Source organism: Elephas maximus, chromosome 3 (assembly GCF_024166365.1).
Source record: "Elephas maximus indicus isolate mEleMax1 chromosome 3, mEleMax1 primary haplotype, whole genome shotgun sequence".
In the NCBI taxonomy this organism is placed as follows: domain Eukaryota; kingdom Metazoa; phylum Chordata; class Mammalia; order Proboscidea; family Elephantidae; genus Elephas; species Elephas maximus.
The window spans coordinates 88,798,974-88,820,121 of record NC_064821.1 but is presented as its reverse complement, the minus strand read 5'-3'; the positions used below and the strand labels follow the sequence as shown (position 1 = coordinate 88,820,121).

At 48.5% G+C, this 21,148-nt stretch overlaps 2 protein-coding genes across 3 annotated transcripts; one reads left to right on the top strand and one right to left on the bottom strand.

Moving 5' to 3' along the window:
• Positions 1–1,627: 1,627 nt before the first annotated feature.
• Positions 1,628–7,375, bottom strand: TSPAN1 (tetraspanin 1). 2 transcript variants are annotated; one of them, XM_049875957.1, is made up of 8 exons: positions 7,298–7,375; positions 5,967–6,031; positions 3,352–3,558; positions 3,068–3,142; positions 2,855–2,953; positions 2,628–2,774; positions 2,435–2,518; positions 1,628–2,227 (listed from the first exon to the last, which is right to left on the bottom strand). In XM_049875957.1, the coding sequence occupies exons 2-8, from the start codon at positions 6,021–6,023 to the stop codon at positions 2,180–2,182; spliced, it is 717 nt and encodes a 238-aa protein (XP_049731914.1). In that variant the 5' UTR covers positions 6,024–6,031; positions 7,298–7,375; the 3' UTR covers positions 1,628–2,179. The 2 variants fall into 2 exon arrangements, with proteins under 2 accessions (XP_049731914.1, XP_049731913.1); XM_049875956.1 differs by lacking the exon at positions 7,298–7,375 and adding an exon at positions 6,466–6,643.
• A 2,167-nt stretch (positions 7,376–9,542) lies between these two features.
• On the top strand, positions 9,543–12,610 carry P3R3URF (PIK3R3 upstream open reading frame). The gene is made up of 2 exons (XM_049875539.1): positions 9,543–9,789; positions 12,459–12,610. Exons 1-2 carry the CDS (start codon positions 9,543–9,545, stop codon positions 12,608–12,610), a joined length of 399 nt encoding a protein of 132 aa, XP_049731496.1.
• The last annotated feature ends 8,538 nt before the right edge of the window (positions 12,611–21,148 follow it).

Sequence of the window (21,148 nt, the reverse complement as noted above, 5' to 3'; positions counted from 1 at the left end):
ACCTCAACCACTGTGCCACCAAGGCCCCTTTCTGTGGCCCATAAAAGGCACTTTAAATGCAGAATTCCACGTCTGGGTATTTTTCTGGAGATAAGGGTGATAAGTTGTCATCAGATTCTCACCAGGCCAGTGACCCAGAGAAGTTAGGAAGATCTGAGTTAGATAGTAACAAAAGTACCAGAAAATGGATGAGATTGTCCACAGGGAGTGGGTGAGGTAGCCTAAGGCAAGGGGGGGATGACATTTTAAGGACCTGTGAAGGACTTAGGATGGGGAGGGAGAGTATAGACCACCTCTTAAGAAGGGGTCTGCTGAGCCCTGGCAGCTGGACCTGCTGAGCTTACGTAGAGCCATGGCTAAGGAGGCACGAACTGACTGGAACTCCCCTTTTGCCTGCTTTCCATTCCCACCAGTGCCTGGAGCCCAGCTCAGCAGTGGCACTGGTGGTGTATGGCCTGGGCGTTTTTCGCCACCCTGACGCCTTCAGTGTTTACTGGAGCTAGAGACAGGGCTTGAGGTGGCACAACAGCCAGGTTGAGGAGCAGTTAGCCCGTGATGAGGTGGAAGCCTGCCCTGGATAAACAAATCCCCTGCAGCCTCCACACAGGCACCTGGGGGAGGAGCAATGTGGTGGTGAGGGTGAGGTGGGCTGATTCCTCTCCCTGCCCAGCGCCTTAGTGGGCTCCTGGTCTGGACCTCCCAGGCTAACTCTCAGGTACAGCGTGGCTCTGGCCAAGCCTCTCCTTTTTGGGGCTCCACAAGGGGGTGATAGTTCTCGGCTGCCCTTGGAAAGCCTGGGAAGAGTAATCAAGGGAAAGAGTGACTGGTTGGTAGGAAACAACATGTCCTCCAGCCACAGCTTCCTTCCTTAGTGTTGTCACTCCTTCAGCAGTGATCCGGTTTCATATTTGGGATATTCAGACCAGGTGCCCCTTCAAGTGGAGCTGTCACCATGCCAGCCAGAACCACACCAGACTGAGTCAAACAGCCTGAGCCCAAATCTAAGCTCAGCTCTTCACTGAAGGTTATGCAACTGAGGCAAGTCACTTGGCCTTTCTCAGCCCCAGTGTCATCTGGAGCATGGGATTTTAAACAAGAAATCAGGTCTGTAAAGCAGCAGGCAGGCCAAGACCAAAAATAAATGAAGTTCTTTCTGAGATTCCCAAAGCAGGGATAGGTTTGGAGCTTCGCTTGAGTGAGGGTGCTAACCGGACCCTCTGATGGGGGCTCTGGAAGGGCTTCCCAGAGCCTAAGCAGTGACCTTCTCCATTGCCCTGGTGGTACTTCTGGTCTTTCCTCCTCCGCTTGGGTACAAACTTGTTACTTCCATAGCTTACCAGTCCAGTGCCCCCACCCAAGAGGGCATAGATTCAGCCAAAGTCCTCCCACATTATAAGAAGGCAGACTGGCCCAGCCCTCACCTCTTTAATGCCCTCTTGGCTATTCCCCTTATGCTCTCTCCCAAGCCTGGAACCCAAATGAAGGGGAGAGAGAGTTACCCATCCCCACCCCACTTCCCTTCTGTTGCCTTTCCAAGGGTCTTCTGAGTCACTAGCCCTACAGGGATCTGAGGCCAATTCAGGCAAGATGGGCCCCTCTCCCCAAGGATACATGAAAAGAGTCCAAATAGAAACATTTTAATTGGTTTATAAATTTGAAGTACTTTCCACACATCCTCCCAGTGGCTCACCTAATTTCACATATGCCCAGGTTATAGGGCACCCTTCTCATCCCCCAGTAGAGTACTGGGATCACTAAAGCTCCCCTGCTTGCCTGAGGGGGTGTCAAGGGTTTAAGGAACAGACTGGGGGGATGGGCAGGAGCAGGGGTGGACTAACCAGTAAGCACAGTATACACCAGCTTACAGTAAACCAGGTATGCACAGGCTTAACTGTGTGTACTTACTAATTGTGTACCTTGCTTATTGGGTAATCTGTCCCTGGGCAGGAGAACTGGCTACCTTAGAGGCTCCGGGAGAGGTAAGCTCCAACCCCACCAATGGAAAAGTCTGGGACAGCCTGAAAGTGGTGGTCCTTATTTAACCCCAAGTCCAGAGCGGCAAGATTGAGTCCACCCTGGCCGAGGTAACAGTGTTAGATCCGGTCCCACCCTTGGCAGTGCCAGGGTGCCTCTTTACAGTCCCCATGTGGCAGCAGTGGTGGCAGAGGCAGAAGCTGACTTATTTCAGATTGCAGTACAGATACAGGGACACAATCATGGCAGCCAGCTGGTGGGGGAAGAACAGGAAGAGATGAGGGGACATGATCAGGCGGCTGGGTCCTGAAGCTTTAGACTTCTGCTCCCCAGAGACCCCTCTTATATGAAGCTCTGTCAGAAGTCTGTTTTCTCCAGAGAGGCCTCAGAGATGGGTCAAACCACTTACAGCCCAGGGCCCAGTGGGAGTATCCCAGCCCCAGCCTCCTCATCCCCTTACCTCCAGGCCCGCAATTCCGGCTGCCACACCACCCACAGTGACTGCATGGGTTCTGATTTGATAAAGAAGCTGCTTGAAGCAACCCTTGAGGGGAGAGAATAGAGCATCTGTAGTCAGCAACTGCTCCCCAACCCCATTTAGCACTCCAAGGCCAGCAAAGAAGCCTTCCACCCCTTCCATGCCAGCTCCACACCTGCACAGAATCTTTCTCAGCCACTGTCACTTTACAGGGCTCATTGCTGGTGCTGTTCTTGCAACAGTATGGTGGCAAGGTGTTTCCTGCCGTGTAGAAGGGAGAGTCCACAAAATCTGTGTAATTGTTGAAGCCACAACAGTTGAGCTGGAGACAAGAAGGGAAAGGAATCAGTGGGGCCTTGCTTCCTTCTCCCTATCCTGAAAATCTCCCCCAGCCCACCTTACCCCTTCCATGGTGATGTTCCACACTTGAGAGAAGTCGTCCTGGCTACCATAGTCTTTCTTGATGGCGGGCACTACTAGCAACCTCAGGAAGTTCTCAGCCTGGGTGGGGCAGGCCAGTGTTTAGAGGCTGATAGGGAAGGTGGCCATTTACAGGTCATGGCCACTTTCAGGGCTTTGCCTAATCTGCCTCCCTTGCCCCATGCCAGTCCTCACCATTGTGGTGTATACCAAGGCGACCACAGCAGCTGCAACCTCAGCAATGAAGATGATGAGGAGGATGGAGAAGAACTGAGTGGGGAACAGGGGTCTAAGTTTTAGGGAGACAATCCGTTGTACCCTCCTTGCCCTAGCCCACCCCCTGTTAAAAGGAGGGAGAAGCCCCCTTCATTGAGGCTTCTGGAGTCTAGAGCAGGGTTTGGAGATCCCCAGGGTCTGGTGTCAAGGGTGAGGGGACCCGGGGCCTTGGTCATTGGCCTATGCAGCCAGGTCTAACACACCATCATGAGGGCGCACTTGCTCTCTCTGTGAGCACCGTAGCAACCCAGGAAACCAAGAACAAGGAGCACAGCGCCAGCTGCGATGAGGAAGTAGCCCACGTTGACAAACTGCATGGCAGTGGACGACGTCGACCCGAAGATCTTCAGGAAGGATGGCCCATCAACCGATACCCAGATGCCAACAGCCAGCAGGGCCACACCACACAGCTGGGGACAGAGAGGTCAGGCAGGCCTTGAAATAACATTGGCAACCAGCTGCCTACCCCACAGCTGAGACAGGGAGATGGGAACCTAGAAATTTCCCCCTTTATAGGCTAACAAGTCTAGAAACTCATCCTTCAGGGAGGGGAACATCCTCTAGAACCAGAAAGATGGGAGCTGGGACACCCATGGTCAGCACTATGTTGCATACCCGGGCAGATATAAATGGCATTGGGGGTTCTAGAAATGTCTACAATGGTAGAGGGAGGGGCAGAGTTCTTTCTCACTACTGCTAGGTTCCTGCTACAGAGCTAGGAATGGAAATAGGCAGGTGAGGACCCAGCCCATTTCCTTTTCGTGCTATGGGTGCCAGGTACACCTTTGTCCTCTGATAGGCAGAAACGGGTGGTAGCATTGAGCAGGCTCAACAGTCACCATACCAACAAAGGTGGGGCAGAGGTTTACACCTGCTCCAAACCTTGGGGAGTGTGGCAGTTGAGAACAAGGGACATCTATCCTGAGGCCCCACTTGGCTCCCCACCAGAATCTGACCCCAGGCCTGCCCCTCATCCAACCTAGACCTCTCCTTGCCTCACAAGGAGAAATTGAGGTACCAGATGGGAAGTATAGCCAGAGCTGCTCTTAGAGGCTACCCTGCTAAATCCCAAACCTGAGGGGATCTGTGACCCAGATGGTGAGGTCACTGCCCAGCTCCCACAGCTCTCAGAAGAAAGCCTTGCTGACCCAGAGTTTTGTCAGATGAATCAGCCTCACCCTACCTTGGTGCCCAGACCCCATTTTCCAGCTACAGAAACGGAGGCTGAAACCAAGTGTGAGGCGGCAGATTGTGGCTGGATTCCAGGCATGTTTGCCTAAGAACAGAAAGCTGGGCTTCCAGCCCACAGGGTCAGATTTCAAGGAGTCTGAGGCCTGCCCTACCCCGCCAGGGCCTAGAAATAGGGGCCAGAATCAAACTGGATTTGCCTTTAACCCCCTCTGGCAGGAGCCCCTGCTCTCCAGCTCCCCAGGATCCTGTTGCCTCCTCCAGATTCATGGATAAAAGCTAGCTCCTTGAAGCCCAAGGCACAGACCACATCACAGTCAGAGAGTCTACCTACCCCAGCCTGATTTCTCCAAACTGTCTACATGCCAGTGTCTCCACTGCCTCATCACTTACTATAATGTGGCTCTGAGGTCTGCTGACACACTGTGCTAAATCCAGTGGACACATCAGAACCTTATCTTCCTTGACCTCTCCCATATCTTTTTCTCCTTCCTCCTCTCCCACTGCTCCTTTCTCATCTCCTTCATGGTAACTATTCCTCTGCTCAGCTCTATGTTGGGGTTTCCCAGAGTTCACTCTCACCCACACCCATGGTTTCAGTGACCATCTATGTGCACATAACTTTCAAACATCCATGTCCAGCTCCGACCTGAGCTGCAACCCTGCTGTTTACACAAGTACCTTTGAGAAATCCCCCAGATGCTCATGCCAGAGCATCACCTCCAAGACCCTTGTCTCCCTTGCCCCTTCTTCCATTCCTCAGCTACCATCTGAGAGCTTTGTCATTTGTCCACTTTTCCCCAACACCAAGGTTCACGCCTCATTGCTCAGCTTCCTCAAACATGCCCTATGCAATCTGTTCCTGGTTTTCAGAGCACTGTCTGGTTTTATTATCTCTGGGCTTATTAATGCATGTTTTACAGCCCCCTCCACCTACCCACCTAGTGCAAATTCCTAGCCTCAGCTATTTCCTCCAGGAAGCCTTCCCTGACCAGGTTGGGTTCAAGCCCCGATTATGGGCTTCCAGAGTTCCTGTGCTAAGCCCAGACATACTGTGTGCCCTGCTGGACCTGAGACACTCAAGGGCAGAGAAAAGCCTTGCTCACCTGTGACCCCAGCACTCAGCACTGAGTCTTAGGCAATACATGTTTGTGGAATGAATAAGGGCTGCCTGCAGTAGATCCACTGCTCTATTGCTGTGCTCTTTGACATCCCTGGGCCCTCTCCCCTTTCAGCTCCCCAGCATAAAGAAGCCACTGAATTCCCTTCCACACTAAGTAACATTAGGCAAACCCCTTCCCCTCTCTACCTATATATTCCCCTCCCCAATACCTATAAAAAGGGGAGAATCAGCCAGCCTGCTCTGTCCTACCCTGCCCTAATCCTGGGCTGAAGCTTCCTGGAAGGGAGAGGACTCCCCTAAGTATCTCCACCCCACCCATATGCAGCAACCTGGCTGCTACCAGGATTAGGACTCAGCATTTGGGGGACCTCTACACCCTACTCATAAAGGGAAACTTTCAGGACAGAGTCTGTGCATAGCAGTCCCCCATTCCCTAGCTTGGACTCTGCTGTGGTTGTGACCCGCTCTTGTAGGGAGCCCCAAAGAGCCCACAGCCCCCATACTTACAAAGATGAGCAAATTGAAGAGGAACATCATGGTCTTAAGGAAGCTGAAGCACTGCATGGTGGCTCCTAGGAGGCAGATGTGTGTGAGTCGGGGCCTTGCTTCCCACTTTCCACAGCCTTGGCTGTTCCTGGCATACGTATCCTAACATGCCAGACTCCAGCATCCTGTACCCATATCTCACCAAGCTTCCTACACCTGGACTCTGACACCTCAGGACTTCCCCCAACACCCTCATCGTGACACCCGTACCCCTCTATACTAGCCAGGTCCTCTGCCAGCACCTGATACTCTGAAATCCTAAGATCCCAGGTTCCTTCACAGGCACCCCAAGCCTGACCCCAAGTCTGTTTATGTCCCTCCCTGGTACCTGTATACCCTGGGCCCCTCTCCAGACCAACCCCAGACCCTTCTAGAACTCTCCCTGTGGCCCTTCCAGCTCCCCAAATCTATTTGCAGGTTGATTTCTCTTCATAAGATAATCCCTATCCTAGGCCATCACCTGTTCAGGGATCTTGGGAGCTCAAGTTCCGGAGGAGGGATCAGCTGAGGCTCCAGAGGGGACAAACAGCTCCAGTGAGCTACCACCGAGAGAGCAGAGAGGGATGGGGCTGGCTCTCACACACCACTGCTCACCTGCAGGTGGGGCAGGCGCTTTAAAGGCCTCCCTTTACCCGCCCACCTGCCCCACCCGAAGCCAGGGTCCGCCTCCTCTTGCCCCTGCTGCCCCCTGCTGCCTGGAGATCTGTCCCCATAGCACTGCAGCAGCTGGTCTCCGCCTGGCAACACCAACCATGGGTCTTTGGAATGGGGGAGGTCTGGGGATGGCACAAGTGTCCCCAGAGCTTCTGTGTGCCCTCCATGCTTCTTACCCTACATCTGCTAATACATTCATACATATTCCGTGTGCTCACAGGCACACATCTGCCCAAGCTGCCATCCATATATTCACATATCAAACACAAAGATACATACTTACACACCTACTAGTGCTCGTGAACCACCTCAATGGCACCTAACAACAGCAGTGCTCATGAGCATACAAACACACACACACACACACACTGAACTCTTTGAGGACTGACTCCCAGCCACAAAGAAACAACAGAACAAGTTTCTCACTCTTTCTCACACACGCACACACATATATACTCACTCTCAAGGAAAAACGAAGGTTTGGCAGCCTCTGCTCCCTCTCCTGAGTAGCAAACGCCTCTCAGACCTTATCCCTCCACAAAACCCCAAGTTCCCCATCTTTAACCTCCCTTCATCTTTCCTCCTCTCCCTTCTCCCTCCCCACCCTTCTCTCTTTTTCCCTCTCTCCAGTCTATTACCTCTGTCTCTGTCCGTGTTCCAGGTTGCTGTCCTGAATTTGAACCCCTGCCTGCCTCTGTGTGATTGCACCTCACAGCCCCTCAGTTTCCTGATGTATAAAGTAGGGGCGATGATAGGCCCTCCTTGTAGGATTGTTGTGCAATTAAATGTTGTCAAGTGCTCAGTACTGACAGCAGGTGGCACCATGGCCCAACAAAGGAGTCATCCCCCCGGTTCTAGGGCTGTAACCCCATCTTCATTCATCCTTCCCTGCCTCCTGTCCCACTTCTACTCCAGCATTCTTGATGTAGAGGTACTGGTAAAATTCTGGCTTCAGAGGCACTCAGATCAAGTGCTCAAATCCTGGTTCTGTCATTTATTACCTGTGTGACCCTTGGGACATTTCTTAAATTTGGTTTCAAGTCTGTTTCTTGGTCTGTGTAATGGAATAGTTACAGAGTTTTAAATGAGACTTCCTCCTCACTCTAGGATATTAATAAAGAATGACCACAGACTGAGGGTCAGAGAGGAGAGAGTCACAGCTAGAGGAAGTCTGGGGTGGAGGAAGTGGGGTTTGGTTTTGTTTGTATAATGGAAGGAGGCAGCTGAAGAGACAGGAGAGATGGGCTAATAACCCTAAAATTTGTGTAGATCATGTTTTAAATGCGTTACATATATTCGGTCCTTTTTTTCCTTCACAACAATTCTATGAGATAGGTTCCCTTTTTATCTTCATTTTAAACATGGGGAAATGAAAACACATGCAGATTAAGTAACTTGCCATGATCACACAACTTGTGAAAGAGCCAGGATTCAACCCAAGTCCAGAGTCTTAACCACCAAGCTGACTGTCTACACTGATGGAGTCTCTAAGGAAGCAGGAGGGGCTAGCTTCCAAAACGGGCTGGGGAGGAAGCCTTGGTCAGGGACCTGAGGAAGCAGAAGGGCAGGGGCTTATAAGTATGGTGGCTAGAGTCAATGGCAACAAGGTCATTTTCTAATACCGGGGGTGGCAGGAGTAGAAGCTAGAGGGGAGGGGAGGAGGTGTGTGTGGCCTGTCAGGGTGGTGCTAAGGGCCCCATGGTCTCCCAGCAATTTCCTGCAAGAACAGAGAGAAGGTACAGGCTGGAAAAACAAAACAAAACAAAAACCAAACCTGTTGCCATTCAAGTTGATTCCAACTCAAAGTAACCCTATAGAACAGAGTCGAATGGTCCCACAGCGTTTCCAAGGGGCAGCTGGTGGACTTGAACTGGTGACCTTTTGGTTAGCTGCCAAAGCTTGCTGTACCTCTTAACCACTGTGCCAAGTGAAGTGAGAGGGAAAGGGAGAGGGGACTGAGGTGTGGATGAGAAAGGGGCAAGTCCAAAAGTTCACAACAACTTAGTGCAAAGCTAGGCAGAGCCACTGACTCTCCTGCCAAGAAAGGGGGTGAACCCAAGATTGGCACCTATTGCATCCCCAGGGGATCTAAGTGTGCCCCCATCTGCCTTGATTGTCTACGTGGCTTTGTCTTCCATCTTAGGAAGAACTGGGGCCAGGTCACATTCATCTATGTCCCTGATGTCCAGCACAGATGAAATTGTCAGTGAACATTTTCTAAATGAGTGAATGATTAAGTGCAGAATAAAATCCATTGCCGCCGAGTCGATTCCGACTCATAGGACAGAGTAGAACTGCCCCATAGAGTTTCCAAGGAGCGGCTGGTGGATTGGAACCGCTAACCTTTTGGTTAGCAGCCAAGCTCTTAACCACTGAGCCACCAAGACTTCAAACACAGAATAGCAAGAGTTAAATGCTCCAGGTGGCTGTCCTAAATTTGAACCCATCTGCCTCTGTGTGATTTCACCTCACGCTACCTTAGTTTCTTTATATATAAATAGGGGTAATGATAGGACCTCCTCGTAGGGCTGTCGTGAAATTAAATGTTGTAAAGTGTTCGGTACAGTGTCTGGCACATAGTTGATGCTTAATAAACATTGTTAATATTGTTCATGTGAATGAGTAAGAAAGTGAGGGAGTCATTTTTCTTCTACTCAGAGCTCCTTTTCCTAAGGGGCCAAGCTGAACTGGTCTGACCCTTAGAGTAGTTCTTGGGCTGGCTCCAGGGAGAGGACTGTGAGGGAGCCTGACCCATGGGGAGGGGCTGGGGGCCCAGACCTGTGAAAAAGGCTACCACCCTTATACAGACTCCCTATGTCATAGAGGTCTCAGCTGCCTGGCCAGCAGCACCCCTCAGGCACACTGCAGCAGTTACCTGTGCCCATGGGGCCCTCCCATCTTGTCCGTAGCTCTCGGCCCCGGGGCCTGTGTTCCCCCTACCACAGGCCAGGTATGGGCCGGCACCGGCCCCGGTCCCCTAGGATGTTCAAGTGCAGTCACAGAAGGTACCGACAAAGCCCCCAAAACCTAGCTACCACCATTGCAGCCACCAGTCTTGCCACCATGGCTGCTGATATCAACTCCAACACCCACACTGCCACTGCCAGTATGTGGATCTTCCCACCGCAAGGTTAGTCAGGGGCTCTGGGCCAGGTGAGGCGTTGGAAAAACAGAGCTGCTGAAGACCCTGCCTAGGCCCTCCAGAGAACAAATTCTGTGAAATACTACCCAAATGGTTGGGTCTTGATGGCAGGCATCTCAAAGGCCAAGAGCCTTAAGGAGGGTGGAAAGGCTGGATGAGGAGGGTTTGTGGAGGGGGTGAATCCAAGGGGCAGTAGAACTTCCAGAGATTTTGCCTTCCTCACACCCTTCCCTCATATTCCTCTTCTCAGTTCTCAGGCACCTCTGTCAACCTGGGAGCTTTCTGATCCTCTAGAAATGCCAGAAGCTTAGCTTGCTCCAGACCTGCCTCTCTCAGGGGCCATGGATGATGAACAATGAACAAATACAGGCATTTCTGCTCCAACTGCCTTACTCTACTCCAAGGTGTTTTCAGCTGGCTATGCAGGGTGTTCAGGGTGTTCTGACTCAGAGTGACCCCCATAGCATTTCCAAAGAGCGGGTGGTAGATTTGAACTGCCAACCTTTTGGTCCGCAGCCAAGCTCTTGACCACTGAGCTACCAGAGCTAAGTGTGCCTCTGTAATCAAATGTGCCTCTGGGGCTGGCTGTGAGTGTCAAGGTGTGTTTGTGATGGGGCACTGATCCTGATAAGAGGCATGAAGGTCAGGAGGGGGATGGGAAACAACCTGAAGGAGAGGGTGCGGAAAGGCTTGCCTCTGAGGAGGGTGTACCACCTTCTGTCCCTCAGACCCTTTCCAAGGTCACTGTTTTTCAAAACTGGCAGCTGAGCTGGGGTTCTTGGGGGAAGGGCAAGACTGAGGCTGAGCCCAAAAAGGGGGGGAGGGTGCTAAACTGTCTGGCCTGGGGATTTTCCATTTGGATTTCTGAGTGAGCACCTGTGTATCATTGGGAGTAACTGGGTTTCTATGGGGTGTGTCTTCATGAAGTTGGGTCTTGGTGGCTGGGAACATTGTGTGGAACTGTCTCTAACGTATGGCTTTGTACATGGGTTAGTGTATGTTCCAATGCCTCAAGATCTGACTCTGATTCCAGGGCTTCCTCCCCTGAGGGTTGGGGGTGGGAATAAACCCTGAGAACTTTGGCCTGGCCCCCTGGGGTTCGTGAAGCCTGGTTAATGTCCTTTGCTGCCTGTGAGGGAAAAAATGAATTGTGTCCGTGTCCATTACTCCAAGGCTTGCCAGATACTGGGACCCTGAGGGAAAGAAGGGGGGAGGGCAGAGAATTCACTGACACTTCATACCCAGTCAGTTCTGGGTGGGAGCTGTGGCTCCTCAGGGTATTGGGGGAGGGCCGAACCTCAGTGACAGTTGGAAGGTGGCTGGGCTGGTGCTCAAGGCGCACAAGAAGTCCCACACATATAAAAACACATGACAGTCCACAAACACATACAGACCGACATGTAAGCACAAGTGGACTCCCAGACACACAATGCAACAAATACACACATGCATGCAGGTATGCACATAGACCCCCACATGACACATCTACCACCACCATACACATACCCACAAACATAGACACATACAAACATGCATGTACCCAGACACAAGCATGTAGATGCAGACACATGCAATCACACTCATGCAAACCCGGCACACACAGACACACACTCACCAGACTTCCCTGCCCCCTTGGCCCCGGGACCCAGAAGCTTTCCTCCCCTATATGAGTACATGTGCATACCCATGCTTGTGTCTGTATGTATCTGTGCCTGTGAGTGTGTGTGTCTGTGTGTATGTGAAGGGGTGCTGAGCTGTGGGAACCCGATGACATCACCTCTTCTGGGTATTTTTAGATCCATCTGCAATGAAGGTTTCTCCACTGCCCCTCCCCCTCCGGATTTCCAATCCTCCTCCCCCTCCAGACTCCCAGAGGCAGCTGCTGCCAGAGGGCACCCACCACCTCAGTCTAGGTGACTCCTGGGTGACTGGGTACAGTTCATTCTCCCACAGCCTGGAAGCTGAGAATACCAGGGTTGCAGGCCAGAGGAGGGGTCTTGGGCAGCGCTGGGGCCTGGGTTAGGTGAGCAAAACTGGCTGGTCTTCAGCTCTGTGGTGTCTTGGCTTCTGCTTTTCAATTTGAAGCTCTGTCTCAGTCTCCACTTATTCATTCATTCATTTATTCCAAAAATATTGATTCCACAAATGAGCCAGGGGATGTGCTAAATTCTGGAGATACAGCAGTGAACAAGACAGTGGGAGCCCTTGGGAAGTTATGGGAGACAGACATTAAACAGATAAATCATACAGGCACTTCATTACATTGCGGCCAGGACTCCAAAAACTCGTAACTGGGGGCTTAAGTCTGGGATGATGTTCTCAGTCTCTTTCTCTCTCCGTTCTTCCTTCTCCCACTAGGTAGGATATAAGCTGAGAAACCAGAAGGGGGCACACCCCCTATCTTTGGACTCTTCACCCCAACAACCACATCTCCCAGAATTCTAGGGAGCAGTGCTTCCTTTTCACACTCTAGGCTGTGTTCCTAACACACACTAATCCATGCACAAAGCCACACATTAGAGACAGAGTTCCACACAATGTTCCCAGCCACCAAGACACAGCTGGGACTCAGCCAGCTGACATTCAAGTCTCCTGGGAGGCATGCCATTGTGCCCCACCCATAGATGAGATAACTGAGTGCTAACCCACGCCTCAAGGTGCCCAGGGAGCAACCCAGGGAGCGATGGCAAGGGGAGCGGAGGATGAAGTGGTGGCGGCACTGGGACTGGTGACTCAGATGCAGCAGGGGCAGCAGGAGCAGGTCGGGGGGGTGGGGGAGCAGGAGGCAGAGGGGAGGATAGTGGCCTGAGGGGGCCATGCCTGGAGGACGGCTTCCAGCTCCAGCCAGCCTTGAGTAGCCACCAGAAAATCGGGTTTGGCAGCTTCAGCAGGTCGCTGTGGGGCTGAGGGACAGCTCCCGGAAGGCAGCCTGGGGTAGGCCCATCCTCCAGTTTAGAGTCTGGCCCAACTTCCGGGCTGGTGAAACATAATACTGGGACCCTTTGGAGTATGAGTGAACAACTCTGGGCTGGAGGCAGGAGCCTAGAGGTCGAGTCCCTGCTCCGCCCCAGTATCCACTGTGATCCTCGAAAAGCCCTGGCTCCCTTCTTGGTCTCAGTGGCCCCTCCAGGGAAGGGACTCTGGGAGATGAGAGTCAATACTCCAACTCCTGCCCTCCAGGTTTTCCTGAGCGTCTGACTCAGACACAGGAACACGCAACCAGTGGGTAGGGGCCTGACCAGACAGGATGTCCCCAGTCACCAATGGGTCAATGGACGGAAGCCTACATACAGCCCCACAGTGCAATACCACCAGTCACTCCACCCTTACCAGTGGCCCCACCCACACCCCACTTCTGGCCTCTGTTCCTTAACTCACCTTACTGGAAGGCTGAAGGGCCCTTTAGGGAACTTCCTGTATCTCTTTCTTTGGCTCCTTGCCCTGATATTATCCCCCTCCTGCCCCTCCCTGCCCAGGCCCTGCAGGTGCCCCAATAAACTTTCCCTGGGCCCTGGGGCAGGCTAGGGAGGAAAAGGAAGCTGATGGAAGGGCTGAGAAGGAGCCTGCTTTTCCTGCTACCCTCTGATATTGGAGTCCAAATGAGGTGTTTAGGAGAAGGTAGACTGGGCCTGGAACTGGGCCACCCTGGGCACTATTGCACCCTCTGCAGCCCCAGGGCAGATGGGAATGCTACCCTTCTATTCAGCCCTGTCCTTCCTCTGCCTTCAGAGAACCCAGAGAAGAGAGCCCAGAGCGGAAACTTGCAGCCTCTGGAAAACAAACAAAAACCCAGGCCAAATGAATCCTAGGTGTTGTCACTATGTCAACAACAAACTGCATTAAAAATAATAAAAAAAATTGTGAAATTCTAGATTTATAAGAGTCCACAGTCATGAAATCTTAGCATCACAGAATTCTAGAACAGTGAAATCTGAATTGCAGAATCTTAGAAATTCAGAATTCTAGAATTCCAGAACCACAAGGTTAGAGTATCCTTGAATTGGAAGCCTTGAGAAGTCAATTAGTGAAGCCCCTACCTTCAGGTGGGTGTTTAAACCACAGGATTCCCCACTGGGAATGGGCAATGAGTTCATACGTAAACTCTGAGAAGGAGGAGAAGGAGGCAGACAGCCTGGGTCATATAAGCTCAGGGCGAGGTAAGATGCTTCAATAAACTTGACAGAAGACAGATCTCATCCATGAGGACATATTCCTGGCTCCCAAGGTTGAGGGGAGTGGGGTGGCAGGTGGGAAGAGGAAGAGGGAGAGAGGAACTATATAAATTATGAAAACATAGAGAAAGAATTATCAAGTAGCAGCCCCAACTTCTCTAGCTCCCCCATGATTTCGGTTAACATTAGCCCAGGACATTTCCAAAAGTAAGTAAGCCTATCACACTGGAACGGGAACCCATGTCTGGCTATCTTTTTTTGGAAGAAAGGTCCCAAACAGAGCATACTCCGTATTGGACGCTCTTCTTGGGGCTGCTCAGAGGAGTAGGCTCTCTATAAAGAAGATACAGAGCCCAGTGCAAGATGGTGCACATCAAAGCTCCCCATGTGGTGGGGTTCAGAGCCCTCAGCAAGGCCCTAGCAGGAGAACTTGTGGAGGGCACTTGTCTGGGGGAACTGGGCATCTCTACAGAAGGAGCCAGCCTCGGGCAGCACTTGGAGTGGGGACCAAACTGTGGGGCTTGTTATTCAGCAAACAGCAGGATGTTTATTTAGTATTTCTGGGAAATTACCGCAAACTCAGGAACCCAGAAGGAACAGCTCCAGAGAGAGGCAAATGCCGGGTCCTATTGCGTGTGGGAAATGGGACAATGTCAGCTGGAGGTCCTCTTGCTTGGTTGCTTGTTCTTGGATTCAGCTCAACACCTAAGCCCCAACCTCTGCCCACACCTCCATTTGCCTCCCTCTCCCTGCTTCCCTGCTTCCCTGCTGTTGTACCTACCTACACCTGTGGTGTGACCTTTGACAAGCCTTGTTCCCTCTTTGGGCCTCAAACTTCCTTTGTTTGTTTTTAGGTGTCTTAGTCATCTAGTGCTGCTATAACACATACCACAGTGGATGGCTTTAACAAAGAGTTTATTCTCTCACAGTCCAGTAGGCTATAAGTCCAAATTCAGGGTGCTGGCTCCAGGGGAAGGCTTTCTCTCTCTATCGGCTCTGGAGGAAGGTCCTGGTCATTAAGGCTTCCCTTGGTCTGGGAGCATCTCAGCACAGGAACCTCAGGTCCAAAGGACGCACTCTGCTCCCGGAGCTGCTTTCTTGGTGGTACGAGGTCCCCATGTCTCTGCTTGCTTCTGTCTTTTATATATCAAAAGAGATTGGCTTAAGACACTACCTAATCTTGTAGACCTCATCACTATAACTGCTACTAATCCATCTTATTACATCATAGTGATAGCTTTTACAACATACACGAAAATCACGTAAAATTGTAGACAATCACATAAAATGGTGGACAATCATACAACCATACAAGGAAACCATGACCTAGCCAAGTTGACAGATATTTTGGGGGTACACAATTCAATCCATGACAGTAGGTACAACAGCAGGCAAGCAGGCAGAGGGAGGCAAATGGAGGTGTGGGCAGAGATTGGGGCTTAGGTGTTGAGCTGATTCCAAGGACAAGCAGCCAAGCAAGATATACTGTGGGATCCTAAGGAGCACTGGTGATGCAGTGGTTAAAAAACTTAGTTGCTAACTGAAAGGTTGGCAGTTCAAACCCACCAGCTACTCCACAAGAGAAAGATGTGGCAGTCTTTCCAAGGTTGTAAAGGCCTTGGAAATCCTATGGGGCAGTCCTACCCTGTCCTACAGGTCACTATGAGTCAGAATCAACTTGACAGCAATGGGTTTTATGGGGTTCTAAGTGCAGTATTTTATAGCCATGGTTTTGTCCAGATCAGTTCTAGCTTCAGATCTCTCCATTTCCACCTTCCAGAGAAAGTGTCAGGCAGTGTCAGAGGAGAATGCAATGAATAGTGAATAGAAACAATGTTCACACTTGACAAACTATGTGTCAGTGCCTATGATGGGTGCTTTCTTAAATCTTACATAATGCCCACAACTACCCTGTGCATACACTTCATTGTTCCCATTTTATAGATGAAGGAACTGAGGCTCATGAAAGGCAAATAACATGCCTAAACTCATCCGCTAGGGATTAACAGGACTGTAATCTGAAAATTGGAAGTTGCCGAAATGAAAGGGAACACATAAACATGGATATCCTAGGCACGCTGAAATGGACTGGTATTGGCCATTGTGAATCAGACAATCAATCATATGGTCTACTATGCCAAGAATAACAAATAGAAGAGAAATGGTGTCCCATTCATTGTCACAAAGAATGTTTCAAGATCTATGCTGAAGAACAACACTATCAGTGATAGGATAATATCCATATGCCTATAAGAAAGACCATTTGATACTACTGTCATGGATTGATTGTGTCCCTCCAAAATATGTGTCAATTTGGTTAGGCCATGATTCCAAGTATTGTGTGGTTGTCCTCCATTTTGTGATTGATGTAATTTCCTAATCTCTGCCTGAGGTTAATGAGGCAAGATTAGATTATGTTAAAGAGGATTAGGGTGGCATGTGACACCCTTACCCTGGTCACATTCCTGATCCTATGTACAGGGAGTTTCCCTGGGGTGTAGCCTACACCACCTTTTTCTTACAAGAGATAAAAGGAAAGGGAAGCAAACAGAGAGTTGGGGACCTCATACCACCAAGAAAGCAGCACCAGGAGCAGAGCGTGTTCTTTGGACCTGGGGTTCCTGCACCTGAGAAGCTCCTAGTCCAGGGAAAGATTGACGAAAAGGACCTTCCTCCAGAGCCAACAGATAAAGGCTTCCCCTAGAGCTGACACCCTGAATTTGGACTTCTAGCCTACTAGACTGTGAGAGAATAAACTTTTGTTTGTCAAAGCCATCCACTTGGGGTATTTCTATTATAGCAGCACTAGATGACTAAGACAATAGCTATTATTCAAATTTATGTACCAACCACTAATGCCAAAGATGAGGAAATTGAAGATTTTTTACCAACTTCTGCAGTCTGAAATTGATCAAATATGTGATCAAGATGTGTAATTGGAATGCAAAATTTGGAAACAAAGAAGGATCTGTAGTTAGAAAATATGGCCTTGGTGACAGAAATAACCGTGGGAGATTGAATGATAGCACTTCGCAAGACCAACCATTAATTCATTGCAAATACCTTTTCTCAACAACATAAATGGCTACTACACATGTGGACCTCACCAGATGGAAAATGCAGGAATCAAATTGACTACATCTGTGGAAAGAGAGAATGGAAAAGCTCAATATTATTAGTTGAAATAAGGCCACAGGCAGACTGTGGAACAGACAATCAATTGCTCATCCAAATTCAAGCTGAACCTGAAGAAAATTAAAGTAAGCCCATGAGACTCAAAGTAAGCCCATAAAACCCAAAGTCCAACCTTGTGTGTATTCCAATTGAATTTACAGACCATCTCAAAAATAGATTTGATGCATTGAACAGTAATGACCAAAGACCAGACGAGTTGTGGGATGAAATCAAGGACATCAAACATGAAGAAAGCAAAAGGTCATTAAAAAGACGGGGAAGAAAGTAAAGACTAAAATAAGATGTCAGATGAGACTCTGAAACTTCCCCTTCAGTGTAGAGTATCTAAAGCAAATTGAAGTTATGATGAAGTAAAAGAGCTGAACTGAAGGCTTCAAAGGGTGGCTCGAGAAGACAAAGTATTATGAAATTTTCAAAGACCTGGAGTTAGAAAACCAAATGGGAACAATATGCTCAGAATTTCTCAGGTAAAAGAGCTGAACAAAAAATTCAAGTCTCAAGTTGCAATACTGAAAGATTCTATGGGCAAAGTATTGAAAAATGCAGAAAGAATCCAAAGATGATGAAGGAATGCACAGTCACTATACCAAAAAAGAATTGCTCAATGTTCAAACATTTCAGGGGGTAGTATATGATCAAGAATAAAAGGTATTGAAGGAAGGAGTCCAAGCTGCACTGAAGCCATTGGCAAAAAACAAGGCTCCAGGAATTGACAGACAGCTAATTGAGACGTTTCAATAAACAGATGCAGCACTGGAGGTGCTCACCTGTCTATGCCAAAAAATTTCAAAGATCGTTACCTGGCAAACAGATATCCATATTTATGCTCATTCCAAGAAAGGTAATTATCAAACAATATCATTAATATCACATGCAAGTAAAATTTTGCTGAAGATAATTGAAAAACGGTTGCAGCAGTACATTGACAGGGAATTGCCAGAAATTCAACCTGGATTCAGAAGAGGACATGGAATGAGGAATATCACTGCTGATGTCAGATGGATCTTGGCCAAAATCAGAGAATAACAGAAAGATGTTTACCTGTGTTTTATGGACTATACAAAGGCATTCAACTGTGTGGGTCATAACAAATTATGGATAACATTGTGAAGAATGGGAGTTCCACAACACATAATTGTGCTCCTGAAGAATCTGTACTTAGATCAAGAGGCAGTCTTTGAAGAGAACTAGGGGATACTGTGTGATTGAAAATCAGGAAAGCTGTGTCTCAGGGTTGTATCCTTTCACCATACTTATTCAATCTGTATGCTGAGCAAATAATCTGAGAAGCTGGACCATAAGAAGAAGAACTCGGCATCATGATTAGAGGAAGACTCATTAACTACCTGTGATGTGCAGATGACACAACCTTGCTTACTAAAAGTGAAGAGAGCTGGAAGCACTTACTGGTGAAGATCAAAGATTATAGTCTTCAGTATGGATTACACCTCAACGTAAAGAAAACAAAAATCTTCACAACCAGACCAATAAGCACCAACGGGCTGAAACATAGCAACAATTGTGAGGATGGCGCAGGACTGGGCAATGTTTCGTTCTGTTGTACATACGGTCACTATTAGTTGGAACCAACCTGAGGGCACCTAACAACAACAGCAACAATCTCAACTGGATCTATCTTAATATGAGGACTGTGGTTTCAGATTAGCTTTATTCATGTGCCTTCAAAAGGTAAAACGAGAGCCCAGGGATGGGAGTCTCAGGGAGGTGACCCAGGTGGTGCAGATTGTCAGCCATGAGAGGTCGCAGTGAGTTCAAGTCAGGGAAGTGTACAGTAGCTGTTGTTGTTAGGTGCTCTCAAGTTCGTTCCAACTCATAGTGACCCTATGTACAACAGAATGAAACACTGCTCTGTCCTGTCCCACCCTCAACAATAATTATTATGCTTAAGCCCCTTGTTGCAGCCCCTGTGTCAACCCATCTCCTCAAGGGTCTCCTCCTTTTTCACTGACCCTCTACCTTACCAAGCATGATGTCCTTCTTTGGGGACTGGTCCCTCCTGGTAACATGTCCAAAGTACGTGAGACAAAGCCTCACCATTCTCACTTTCAAGGAGCACTCTGATTGTACTTCTTCTAAGATAGGCTTGATCGTTCTTCTGGCAGTCCATGTATACTCAATATTCTTAGCCAACACCATAATTCAAATGCTTCAGCCTTCTCAGGCCTTCCTTATTCATTGTTCAGCTTTCTCACGCATATAAGGCGATTCAAAATATCATGGCTTGGGTCAGGCCCACCTTAGTTCTCAAAGTGACATCTTTGCTTTTCAACACTTTAAAGAGGTCTTTTCAGTAGATTTGCCTGACGCAATCTGTCTTTTGATTTTCTGACTGCTGCTTCATGGGCGTTGATTGTGGATCCAAATAAAACGAAATCCTTGACAATTTCAAAGTTTTCTCCATTTATCATGATGTTGCTTAGTGGTCCAGTTGTGAAGGTTTTTGCTTTCTTTATGTTGAGGTGTAATCCGTACTGAAGACTATAATCTTTGATCTTCACCAGTAAGTGCTTCCAGCTCTCTTCACTTTTAGCAAGCAAGGTTGTGTCATCTGCACATCACAGGTAGTTAATGAGTCTTCCTCTAACCCTGATGCTGAGTTCTTCTTCTTATGGTCCAGCTTCTCAGATTATTTGCTCAGCATACATTGAGTAAGTATGGTGAAAGGATACAACCCTGAGGCACAACGTTCCTGATTTTCAATCACACAGTATCCCCTAGTTCTCTTCAAAGACTGCCTCTTGATCTAAGTACAGATTCTTCAGGAGCACAATTATGTGTTCTGGAACTCCCATTCTTCACAATGTTATCCATAATCCGTTATGACCCACACAGTTGAATGCCTTTGTATAGTCCATAAAACACAGGTAAACATCTTTCTGTTATTCTCTGATTTTGGCCAAGATCCATCTGACATCAACAGTGATAGTTCTCATTCTATGTCCTCTTCTGAATCCGGGTTGAATTTCTGGCAATTCCCTGTCATTGTACTATTGCAACTGTTTTTTAATCGTCTTCAGCAAAATTTTACTTGCATGTGATATTAATGATATTGTCGATAATTTTGCCTTTCTGTTGTATCACCATTCTTTGGAATAGGCCACAAATATGAATCTCTTCCAGTAGGTTAGCCGGGTAGCTGTCTTCCAAATTTCTTAGCATAGACGAATGAGTGCTTCCAGTGCTGCATCTGTTCATTGAAACATCTCAATTGGTATTCAGTCAATTCTTGAAGCCTTGTTTTTTGCCAATGCCTTCAGTGAAGCTTGGACCTCTTCCATCAATACCATTGGTTCTTGATTATATGGTTCCTCCTGAAATGGCTGAATGTTGACCAGTTCTTTTTAGTAATAGTGACTTTGTGTATTCCTTTATCTTTTTTTGATGCTTCCTGTGTTGTTCAATATTTTGCCCATAGAATCCTTCAATGTAGCAACTTCAGGCTTGAATTTTTTCTTCAGTTCTTTCAGCTTGAGAAATGCTGAGCGTGTTCTTCCTTTTTGGTTTTCTAACTCCAGGTCTTTGCACATTTCATTTTAATACTTTACTTTGTTTTCTTGAGCTGCCCTTTGAAACCTGTTCAGCTGTTTTACTTAATCATTTCTTCCATTTGCGTTAGCTACTCTACATTTAAGAGCAAGCTTCAGAGTCTCTTCTGACATTCATTTTGATCTTTCTTTCTTTCCTGTCTTTTTAATGACCTTTTGCTTTCTTCATGTATGATATCCTTGATGTTATCCCAGAACTGGTCTGGTGTTTGGTCAGTGTTCAGTGCATCAAATCTATTCTTCAGTTGATCTTCAAATTTAGGTGGGATATACTCAAAGTTGTATTTTGAAGTGTGCAGTAGAAGCTGACAACTTCTTGTGTGCTGAAACAAGGCTCCTTCTATTGGGAACTCTGGTATTCTCACCTCATATTGAAGATAGCTGGGTGAGGTGGGCAGTGGCAGAATTGAAGTG

What these genes read in the sequence shown, in the direction of transcription:
- TSPAN1 (XM_049875957.1), bottom strand. Translation starts at nt 6,023, where the DNA reads ATGCAGTGCTTCAGCTTCCTTAAGACCATGATGTTCCTCTTCAATTTG. An exon ending in CCTTGGTATACACCACAATG is followed by an intron (nt 2,954 to 3,067) that starts GTGAGGACTGGC and finishes TGCCCCACCCAG; the next exon opens with GCTGAGAACTTCCTGAGGTT. An exon ending in CTGAGAAAGATTCTGTGCAG is followed by an intron (nt 2,519 to 2,627) that starts GTGTGGAGCTGG and finishes TCTCCCCTCAAG; the next exon opens with GGTTGCTTCAAGCAGCTTCT.
- P3R3URF (XM_049875539.1), top strand. Translation starts at nt 9,543, where the DNA reads ATGGGGCCCTCCCATCTTGTCCGTAGCTCTCGGCCCCGGGGCCTGTGT. An exon ending in GTGGATCTTCCCACCGCAAG is followed by an intron (nt 9,790 to 12,458) that starts GTTAGTCAGGGG and finishes CCACGCCTCAAG; the next exon opens with GTGCCCAGGGAGCAACCCAG.